The 11,926-nt window shown below is 39.5% G+C and overlaps 1 protein-coding gene across 1 annotated transcript in view; it reads left to right on the top strand.

Annotated features, from left to right (window-relative positions):
- The first annotated feature begins 1,231 nt into the window (after positions 1-1,231).
- The window catches only part of LOC128608124 (fibrinogen C domain-containing protein 1-like), a 94,633-nt gene continuing 83,938 nt past the window's right edge, over positions 1,232-11,926 (top strand). The window contains exon 1 of the mRNA XM_053625583.1: positions 1,232-1,895. Within this exon, the coding sequence (XP_053481558.1) occupies positions 1,848-1,895 (48 nt within the window). The 5' untranslated portion in view covers positions 1,232-1,847. The remainder of the gene's footprint in view (positions 1,896-11,926) is intronic.

The following is an 11,926-nucleotide window of genomic DNA, read 5'->3' as shown; positions in this document are numbered from 1 at the left end:
TGAGTAACTGGTCTATTGATTGCTTGCTCAATTGATTATTTACCCATTTTGCAGGTTTTACCTTTAATTTCTTTTCAAACGTTTATTGTATAAAGCATGTTTTGGGGCGGTTAGAAGAAACTGGAGAACCTACATGGACACAGGGAGAACACGCACAACTCCACACAGACAGTAACCTAAGCTCGGGTTTTAAGTAAATTTTAATTCAATTTTAATAAAAAAATAAACGCAGTGGATTTAAAGAACCAGCTAGCTATTTCTGACAAAATAATAATAATAATTAAAACACAATTTTTCACTTGGAGTTTTCAATTGAGAATGCTAGCTCTCAATTAACAGTAGCTAACATTAGCAAAAGAATAATATCAGTGAAAAAAGTTTTACTAGCCCTTTCATGTTTCCACAATTTTATCATTTTCTATGAAGCATGTGAAAGTGACTCATGGAAATGTGGCAAATATGAAATAATACATACACAATATCAATTAACTACATATCGAGCTACGATCATTATCGATGCTAATGTCTGTTAATGGTAACTTGATAGCTGTGAAACAATTCCACAAAGAATTCCTATAATTTATTCATCTTGGAAACTTTTGTTGCTGTTCTCCAACAACTCTAGACACACCTTTGTAACTTCCCAGGAAACAGGGGATGTCCCCCGGACCTTGTGAACGTCCACTTAGGTCCACATTTGGTCCGGTTTATATCGTTCGCTGGCGGACGTTCCGAGGATGTCAGAGGATATCAAATAACACACTACTGAATGAGTTCATTTCAGCGAAAGTTCCCTAAGCGTCCCGAATGGCTGCTGGACGTCCTGTGACGACCCTACACATGAACGTTCAAGGGGACGTTCATAGAGGCCATTTAGAGGACGTCCTGGGGACCTTTTTATTGGTCAGCAGGGTTAGTCCTAACAAACAAATGAGGTGAACATTATTAGGTGACAATGTTTCTGTGGTAAACGCTCAGTTATAAGGCTTAGCAGAAATCATTTTAGCCTGCATCTACTTATTTCCAGTTTGGGTTGGGTTTTTTTTTTTTTTTGAATTATGTTTCTTATATTATTTTTCAAGGTATAAAAGATGTACTCTGAAGTGTACCATCCTAGCGGCAGAGATAGAGTTTACTTTAAAACCCTGACTGAGCCAAAATAAATGTAAATGAACAACCAAAAAAAAAAAGCTATCCGAACAATCTGGCAACCCTTTTCAGAAGCCGGGATGCTGCTGTTTGTCGTCTGTAAAGCGGCGCTTTAGCTCAGCAGAGACACACTACAGAGACACGGAGTGTGATGTGAGACACATTTTTAATGACTACAAATATTCTCTCATGGACGCTACAGGATTAATACGCACTGCAACACTGCTCTGGATACATATTTGTCCTAGAATACCTACATTTTTCTCTGTTTTTGTAACCTATTTGTTCTTCTCATCAGGTTAACGGACAGAGGAAGTTTCCTCACAGGAGGATTTGTGTGAGGAGAAGCGGCGCGCGCATCACTCGAGCGTGTTTACTCTCTCCGACATTTTCCAGAAAACTCGAAGAACATTTCGTATATTTTTCTTATTTTTTTTTTTATGAGTAAGGAATCTTGTAAGTGTTTTTTAAACGAGCGTGTCGGACCGTCAGCAGGTTCAGTAGCTCTGTGGTGTGTGTGTGTGTGTGTGCTGCTGAAGTAGTTCACATCTCCTAGAGAGAAACTCAGATTAATGGAGGGATTAAAGAAAGCCGGATATCTTTACAGTCCGTGAGAACAAATCTGGAAGTTTGTTTGTTTGGTTGTTTTTTTTCCCTTCCCCTCGGAGAATATTGCTGAAGGAGCTGTGTGGAAAATCATGAACAGCGTCACGGAGCTTGAAGACGGACCGCAGCACAAGGCTCAGGTAGACAGCGCGAAATGAGACACAGCCATTTTACACACTCTGTCTCATTTAAACATCATTCCCTCAACACTTTGGTGGTCAGGTTTAATGTCTTGTTTTAGTTTAGTGTGAGGTTCATGACTAAGCATGCTTGACTGACTGCTTGTGTCTCTTCTCCTTTCCAGCCTCTTTCAGGATGTAGCCTTACTACAACAGGAAAGCATTGCCTTCTTATCTTTTCAGGGGAAAGTAGCTAATGCAAGCTAAAAAAAAAAAAAAAAAAGGGAGCTATAAGTCACCGGCTGACGTCACGGACTAATTTGCATATTAATTAATCGTCATGATCATTTGACTCCCCAAACGTGTTACATCCCTGCTGAAAAAAACAAAACAAACCCCAAAACATTAGAAACCCTCATAGAATTCGTAATGGTTTTAACGGTTATGTAATGGAAATTGTATTGGTCGTAATGGAAACTCTAATGGTCCCTGTGGGTAATTTGTTGCCTTCTATTCGTGACATGTTATGTCCAGTGGATACCATTAAGGACCAAACATGGTAATGGTAATAGTTTTAATGATTAGCAAATGATGGTTTGTAATGCTGTTTGTCATGGAAACTATTAGAAATTTCTCCCTGTGTGAGCAGTGTGTGGTGCCCTGGGATAGACTGGCATCCGATTCATGTGTATTCCCAGTATTCCCAGGATAGGCTAAGGAGCCCTAGCACCCTTGACCCGGATAAAGAGATTACTGAAGATGAATGAATGAAAATTTCACCAAACAGTGCAGACGTCGTGTTTCGGATTGTGTCGTGAAACGCAGAGTAACTGACAAAGTGGAAAAATAACACAATGTCTCACTCCTCAATAAGTGCCAAGCATCATATCTATTGTGTACTCGGCGAGAGAAGGGATGTGGGGAGTAGAATCAGCAGTTAGACCAGACATAATTCTGTTTCTAGGACATGTCTGCTGTAAGGGCTGTGTTAGGGTCTGAAATATCCGGTTCTGTACATGCCTCTTATTGTAGCTTCAATATTGTTTCTCTGTGTCTCTTTATTGACAACCCTTGTTGTGGAATAATGTTTAGTGTATGCGAGAGCTCATGTCAGTGTTTATTGCAGCTTTCTCTTTGACGGTATTAGAGCTGAGGATGCATTTTCTCTGCATATTGACAACTAGGAATAGTGTCTTGGCTTTGCTTTTTACAGAATAGAGAGGGCCATGCTTGATGTATCAAGACGATAAATGAATTGTGACACCCCTGTGTTTCTCTAAAAATTATTATATAAACTGCACTATTTAGAATGCTATTTTTTTTAGTCTGCTAAGAGAATCACTCTTGGCCTATATTTTGTGTGTGTAGTGTGTGTGTGTGTGTGTGGGGGGGGGGGGGGGGTAATTTGTGATTTGTGACTGGTACACTCCAGAAAGTTATTTCAAAAATGTTTTTTTTTTCTCTAGAGTTTCTAGAGGGTTTCCATTTAGAACAGTCAATTTATCCCTCAGGTGGATGAATAGAGGAACCCATTAAGGTGTTATATTTAATCTATTTTTCTTTGATTGTATGTTTTGTTCTTGAAAATGTAACAGACCCTGTTTTGACTATCTTACCCTGTGACCCTATCCTGTTTTGACTATCTACCCTGTAACCCTACCCGCTTTTGACCATTCTACCCTGTCATCCTACCCTGTTTTGACTACCTACCCTGTAACCCTACCATGTTTTGACTATCCTGCCCAATAACCCTACCCTGTTTTGACTATCCTACCCTATAACCATGGGCGATGCTAGAGTCTGTTGGGGCCCTAGGCAAAAATTCTCAGGGGGTTCCTCCAACCAGCGTTCATCACTATAATGTTATAAATAATCTGACACCAACCAAAAATGTACACAATCTAAACTTTTGTATTTATTTCAAATGTTCACATTAGTACAATTTTCAAACTATAAATACAAAGAACAATAAAAACTTAAATTAATAACTCCAGGTCAAAAGACCTTTAAAAATGTTAAATAAATACATATAACAATATAGAACAAATTATAAATATATAGAAAGATAAAACATTGCAAAACACTTAAAATGTTTGGCTTAGTGGTTAGCACGTTCACCTCACACCTCCAGGGTCTGGGGTTCAAGTCCCTTGGGGGCTGTGTGTGTGGAGTTTGCATGTTCTCCCTGTGCTGCGGGGGTTTTCTCTGGGTACTCTGGTTTCCTTCCCCAGTCCAAAGACATGCATGGTATTCTGATTGGTGTGTCCATAGTGTGTGAGTGTGTATGTGATTGTGCCCTGCGATGGACTGGCACCCTGCCTTGTGCCCGATGCTGCCTGGGATAGGCTCTGTGACCCTGAAAAGGAGTAAGTGGTGGAATATATATATGTATAAATACATATATTTATATATAATCTAAAAACTGAATTTTTTTGTTTTCTTAGGGAACTAAACCCACATTATAAGGCCAGTGCTCATCAACACCCTTTAAGCACTGAATCTACAAATCCTGCTTACTCCAGGTTGCACCATATTGTCTGCAACTTTGTCACTCTGAATAGTCTCTGACATATTTTCTATTGAGAACAGAAAACCACAAAGGCCATAAACATCTTCCAGTTTTGAAAATCTGTCATTCAGGCTGTTGAAGGGCTTTGTCCACTAGTGGCAGGAAAAAAAAATCTTTGTTAAAGTGCTCATCTGGAGTGGATTGCGTTTCTTCTCTGATCTCACGCAGGAACTGGCGGGTTGTTTTCCGCTGTCTTTTTTCTGGAAATGTTCTGTCAACCTCTAGGTTTTCTGCTGTCTCTCTAGCATTCGTTTCAGAGGGAGCAAGTCCACTTTCTCTGAAATTCCCGAGATATAATCTCGCTGCACTTCTTTCTCTTTTAAGTGTTTCAAGGGAAACACTGGGGCTGCTGCATGGGACACTCAGTGCCTTCTCGTTCAGTTGCAGTATATTCTCGTTTGAACCCCTTGTCTATGTCCCATCATGTTGCTCCCATTATCATAGAACTGTCCACGGCAGTCTGTAATGTTCAAGTTGAGCTTGTCCAACTCATCCAAAAGTGTGTCACACACACCTTCTCCAGTGGTGTCTTGAACATCAGCAAATCCTACGACATGTTCAGAGATAGATGCACCAACTGATGGCTTGCAGTTCACTATTCTCAAGACAACAGAAAGTCGTTCTGTGTGGCTAATGTCAGGAGTACAGTCCATTATGATAGAAAAGTGCTTCCAATTAGTGCTATTATGTCATTTTGAATTTGACTTCTGAGGTAGTGCACCTTTGTTTCTTTGTTTTGAATCCTTCTCAAATGTTCGTTCATCACTACATCAAATTGTGCCATCAATTCCACCTGTGATAGGAAAATGCCAATATGTGGGGCAAATAGGATATTTGTACGCCAACGGAGACCGGAGTAGCTTTCATCAGTTACAGAAAAAGGTATCGTCTAGCTGTTTTATCCCAAGTAGTTTAACTAACAAAAAACTTGAAAGAATAAATGCTGTTATTCCGCTAACATTAGCTGAAGTATTCTAAGTGTCTCCCCATTAGACTTGTTACGGCTAGACCAAATAACAGCATTCGGTTATTTACTGTTATACTTAAACAAAAAATCGACATTATCTGATCCACTTACCACTCTCTTGCTTTCTTTTTTTCCTCATTCTCTTTTTTCTTTCTTTTTTCACTTCCTGATGGAAAAGTGCTCTGCATTTTCCTTCACTGATGTTGTTTTCTGAAAATATTACCGTTGAAAAGTCGATGGGAATGACATGGCGCCCCTTTCAGGAGGTTTCCGACTGTCATGTCATTGCAAGTCGTCCATTGTCACTGCGGTTGCCACATTTTGAGACATTGGAGTAAAGGTTTGTCAGCCCTCTAGGGCCCCCTAACAGCCTGGAACCCCAAGCAGTTGCCTGCCTTGCAAGTTCACCTGTCCACAGAGTCAGCCTCAGAGAAGCTTCTGACTCTAAAGGTAGCTCTTCTGCCGGCCCTGACATTTCTCAAGTGAGTAGGAGAGCTACAAGCTCTCTCTGTTGCCCCTGCCTGCCTTGACTTTGCCCCTGTATTAGCCAAGGCCTTCCTATATCCTAGGCCAGATTATATTCCTAAAGTGCCTACGTCTGCCGCCCAGCTGGTAGTGTTGCAGGCTTTCTGTCCTCCTCCGTTCCTCACACCGGAACAAGAGAAAATTGCACCTTCTGTGTCCAGTAAGGTCTCTCTGTACTTATGTCCACTGCTCTGGCCAGTGGCATAAGGCGGAGCAGCTGCTGGTCTGCTTTGGCGGCAACAGTAGAGGTGATGCTGTGTCGAAGCAGTGCATCTCTAATTGGATAGTGGAAGCAATCTCCATTGCTTATGAGGTGTGTGGTCTCGCTACGCCTCTGGGCATAAAGACTCATTCCACTAATGGGGTCGCCTCCTCGAAGGCTTTGTCCAAAGGGGTACACTTACAGGATGTGTGTGCTGTGGCGGTGTGTTCTACACTGCACACGTTCATTCGATATTACAGCCTGGACTACACCCCAGGCTCGAGTGTCTTACAGTGACCCTCAGGTTCGGATCTTTTAAATAGGCCATGCTCTCAGTATGACGGAGTAGGTATTCTAGTTCCCACAGCATAAAGCTCACGCAACGTCGAGTTCCCTTTGAAAGGGTATGTCTGGGTTACTTAGCCCTGTTCCACGAGAAGGGAATGAGTCGTTGCGTAGATTTGTCATACTGGGGCATGCCCGGCAATGGCGTCTTAGCTTCAAATAATAGAGGCTGATGGCGCAGATCACAGGTGCCGTTTTTATATCATGCGACACCCTTAATTGCCATGTCACCTGATCATGGCAGGATGTTACACAAGCTTAAGATACCGGTCACACACGAGGGCGCTTCACACAGCGCTCATGAAACGTCTTGTTCCCTTCTCAGGGAAAAGGGTTACATGTGTAACCCAGACTTTTGTGTCCTTATCAACTATTATTAATTATTATACAACCCCAATTCCAAAAATGTTGGGACACTGTGTAAAACGTAAATAAAAACTGAATGCAATGATTTGCAAATCTCATAAACCCATGTTATTCACAATAGAACATAGAAAACATATGAAATGTTTAAATGGAGGAAATGTACCATTTTAAGGAAAAAATAAGGTAATTTTGAATTTGATGGCTGCAACACGTCTCAAAAAAGTTCACGGGGGGACGGGGCAACAAAAGGCTGGAAAAGTAAATGTTACTAAAAAGAAACAGCTGGAGGAAAATTTTGCAATGATTTAGGTTAATTGGCAACAGGTCAGTAACATGATTGGGTATAAAAAGAGTGTCTTAGAGAGGCAGAGTCTCACAGAAGTAAAGATGGGATGGAATCTGAATGGAAGCATATTTTCCTCTAAAACCTGTACATACACCTTTCAGCACTTATGGTGCCTTTCCAGATGTGCAAACTGATCATTCCCTAGGCACTAATGCACCCCCAAACTATCAGAGATGCAGGCTTTTGAAATCTCCTCTTTAGTCCTCTTTAGTTTAGAGGACGCGGCGCCCATGGTTTCCAAAAAGAATTTCAAATTTCGATTCGTCTGACTACAGAACAGTTTTCCATTTTGCCTCAGTCCATTTTAAATGAGCTTTGGCCCAGACAAGATGGCGTTTCTGGATCATGTTCACATATGGGTTCTTCTTTGCATGATAGAGTTATAACCAGCATTTCTGGATGGCACGGCGAACTGTGTTCACAGACAATGAGTTCTGGAGGTGTTTCTGAGCCCATGCAGTGATTGCCATTAAAGAATCATGCCTGTTTTTAATACAGTGCCACCTGAGGGCCCGAAGATCATGGGCATGCAATATTGATTTTCATCCTTGTCCCTTGTGCACAGAGATTTCTCCAGATTTTCTGAATCTTTTCATGATATTATGTTCTGTAGATGATGAGATATTCATAGTCTTCACAATTTTACATTGAGGATCATGATTCTTAAATTGTTCCACAAATTGTAGACGCAGTTGTTCGCAGATAGGTGAACCTCTGCCCACCGTTATTTCCGAAAGCCGCAGATACATTTTTTTTTTTTTATACCCGATCATGTTACTGACCTGTTGCCAATTAACCTCTTTTTTGTTGCCCCCATCCCACCCTTTGTGGTGTTACGGCCATGTAATTCAAAATTGCCTTATTTTTTTCTTAAAATGGTACATTTCCTCAGTTTAAACATTTGATATGTTTTCTATATTCTACTGTGAATAACATGGGTTTATGAGATTTGCGAATCCTTGCATTCTGTTTTTATTTACATTTTACACAGCGTCCAAACTTTTTTGAAATTGGGGTTGTACCACAGTGCTGATGAATTCTTGACTCTGATTGGTCAAAATATTATTATTATTATTATTATTATTATTATTATTATTATTATTATTTTTACTTTATAACAGTTATTAATGGGCTTGTTTCTATAGTTACACCTTACACAGGGACCTGTATAACAGATACTTCACATAAACAGATTTTGATGAGTGTGACTGTTGATATGGGGATGTTTTCCTCAAGATATTTATTTAGCATTTATGGAAGGAGTGTTCAGAATGAGTTTGCACTTTCTATTTTCTCTGCAATGTGTCTCTTATTAAATTCAAGAGAGAGAGAGAAAGAGAGAAAAAAAAGAGGTGAGGGAGCGATTGTTTACAGCTGTTATAAGGTAAGTGATAACAGGAGCTTGTTTCACGGATGTTCTGCAAAATTACAAGTAACAGATAAAACAGATATAAACAGATAAAAAGTATGCTGTTTGGACCTTCAGCGAATAAAAAAAAAAAACTGTAGGCAAAATTCTGTGTAATTAGAGGAATAAGACACTTACTGGAAAATATATATTTAATAATCTTTAAATAAACTTTGGGGTGGTACATCACCCAGGGTCACATCACTCTGCCATTCATTATTTTCCTATAACAGCACACCCCAAAATGTTTTAGTCCTTACTTGTGATGGTGGAAAACAGAACAGTTACATCAATGAGGGTTTACACAGGAAATATAAAACCTATGAGTACATGATGCATTTACTGACCATCAGAGAATTCACTCGCCTCTGTTCCATGACAGACGTCTTCACGCCGAGGAGGAAGTGAGGGATGATGTTTCATTGCTAAGTGCATGAGAGAAGTGCGGGAACGTCCGTTTGTTTCACTTATTGTAAAGCATTGGAATGTAAAGTTGAGTTAATATGCTTGCAGCCATGCATTATACAAGTCCATCTAGGCAGAAACTCTCATCTTATTCAGTGTGAATATTTCAGACAGTAAGGTGTCATTTTAAGTGACATTTTAATACTGTGATTCACGTCTATATTGATGTTAGGACATTAAAAAAAAAGTTAATACCATTTACTTGCCTGTGTTCTGAATGCTAATGCCATGCCATACACACACGCTTCTTGGTGCCGGCTCATGCCACATCCCGCTCCTGTTGTACGCACCATAAGTTATTTCAGGGCTTGCTAATTAATCAGTGTGAATTCATCTGGCTGCCTGCTGTTTATTAATAAACTCCTCTCCCACAGGAGACAAAGGGACTCTCATGGGATCAATAACACTTACCTGCAGTGAAGAAGTAGAACAGAATGGCTTAGTGTTTGATGAATGCGTCCTTTTCTTCCGTCTGTTAGGATTTTCCAGTTAAGTGTGAAGGAACAAACACTGCTCTGATGGCATTTTACAGGAAATATATGACCTGCGGTGGTATTTCAACAAGATATTTTACAGGGTTTCAGTACAAGCAGACAGTCATTTTGATTTATATGCTAATATGCTTTCCTTTATAAACAGATGTTTAATTTGTTTAATTGTCCGTTGTCCAACTGGAGACGTGAAAAGTGTGATTTCTGAAATGAAGCATTTGACATAACGAGGAGGACGTAAGCCAAAACAATTCAGGGTGGATGATCTGGCTAATGGTAGAACTGTGTTTACTACAGTAGGTGGATTAATTAGCCTGAACGGAAGACAGACAATTTTTCTGCAATAACTGGCTGAGTTTTTGTCAAGGGTGCAAATATAACATCACATTTGCATTAAGTTTTGCATTAGCAATACCTAGCTACCACAAGTAGTTTTCTGGGTAACCAAAACATGGCACTGGGCAGCACACTGAAGCTTTTACTTGCCAGTGGTCTAGTTAATAAATGCATAATTTGTCCATCTCTGCAATTACAATTTGTCCGTCTCTGCAATTACTATGAGTTAAGGATGAGGAAACACTCCTCTGAGAACTAAAGAGGATTTCTTTGATTCATTTCATTCTTATCTTTGGAGCCATTGTGCATAAAGCTACTATAAGTAATTTTTAAGAGCAGTTTGACTATGCTTTCTTTACACCCTGATAGCCATCAATAAATAGATTCTCAGAAGACAAATAATGCCTCTTGGACTGTCCTTGACTCTAGTCAGCATCTAAAAATGCAAGGAGACTGACCTTCCTGTCTGCCTTTTTTGTATGGCTATACAAGAGTAGCCTATAAATGAACAAGAATAAGCTGTAGCTTGATGGCATATCAAATAAGCCTCGGAGTATTGTGGAGGTAGTTTATGCATATTATGGAACCAGTAGCAGGGCAAAAAATGTCAGACCAAAGGTGCTGTTGCACACAACAGACTGCATAACAAAATAGTAGAAATAAAAAGTACATAGTTGTAGCTTGAACATAAATGACAGGTTTATATAATTAAGCTCATTCTAATACGTTATCATTCCTATAGTGACAACTTGTAAGGTGAATGCGCCACATGCTGCTAAGAAAAAAACGGATAAAAACATGCTGTTATTTAACATTGAGAATCATTGATATCGCCAAAGCTGATATTGCAAAGAAAGAAGAGAGGCTGATAAGGGAATGACTGTTTATATCTTCTGTAACATCAAAGATAACAGGAACTAGCTTCTTTCGTGCAATGTGTCATGCTTGAATGCAGTCTACATGGCGGTTATAGGAGAAGATTTTTTGATTGTCAAGGAGTTGATTTAATGAATTCAGTCAGCGTATGTATTGCTAAGATTCTTGATCTGGATTCAAGCATGTAACAGCTAGCATAGAACAAAAGCACCAAAGTTATGCTCTACTATCTTTTCTTACCACTGCCCTGTGCTTGTGTATGTATTTGGAACCAAGGCATTTTCAGAGATTTTTGTTGTGAGAATTAGCCTATTGGTTTCCATTAAACACTAAAATCATTTAGACACAGATGGGAAAATGGTTAATGGAAACTATTCAAACAATTCTCATTAGGAAGTGTATTTTTTTTTCCAGCTGAAAAGTAGTTAATTAAAGAAAACGGCCTCTTTTGCTGGTTAAGTTTGGTAGAAGTTGCCAAGTACTGCTAATATCACTTACGTCAGCTTAAATTGTGGCAGCTATTAAGGTTTAGAAATTGAACCAGCAGTGTGAATGGCTCCTGAGGCGAAGTAGCTTTTGTTGTAATGAAGTGGCTTTTAAAGCTCTGGCTGTAGACAATCACTGTGCTTTCTATTCATCAGCCCCCTACTACCAACTACAAATAATGCTTTGAGGTTAACTCAATCTCCAGCTTTGCAGACAAAAGAAATACTTTTTTTTTCTGACAGAATCTTATAAGTTTCAAAAATTTGTGTGAACATTTCTAGGGAGTGGTTTCCAAGAACACCAAAACGAATGCCAATTAAAAATCCCACTGTGCAGTAATAGTAAGCTTGATTGCATGGCTGGGCATCATGTGGCATTGTATATGTTATATTGTGAAAATCTTTTTTTTTTTTTTTTTGCCTGCACACATTTTTTTTCTTCCAGTTTTGTGTTTTTTTTAGAGCACAAGCAGTTGCAGCAACACAACATCAGTTTCCTATGTTGCTCGTACAGTGACTGAGACCATGAGGATGGTTACTAGGGCTGCACGATTATGGCCAAAATGATGATCACGATTATTTTGATCATGATTATTTATCATGATTATTCCTTGATTTTAGGGACAACATATTTTTGTTGCACTTTCACAATTAAATAAACTGTTCACCTC

This window comes from Ictalurus furcatus, chromosome 5 (assembly GCF_023375685.1).
Source record: "Ictalurus furcatus strain D&B chromosome 5, Billie_1.0, whole genome shotgun sequence".
In the NCBI taxonomy this organism is placed as follows: Eukaryota; Metazoa; Chordata; class Actinopteri; order Siluriformes; family Ictaluridae; genus Ictalurus; species Ictalurus furcatus.
This window is presented reverse-complemented; position numbering and strand designations above follow the sequence as displayed.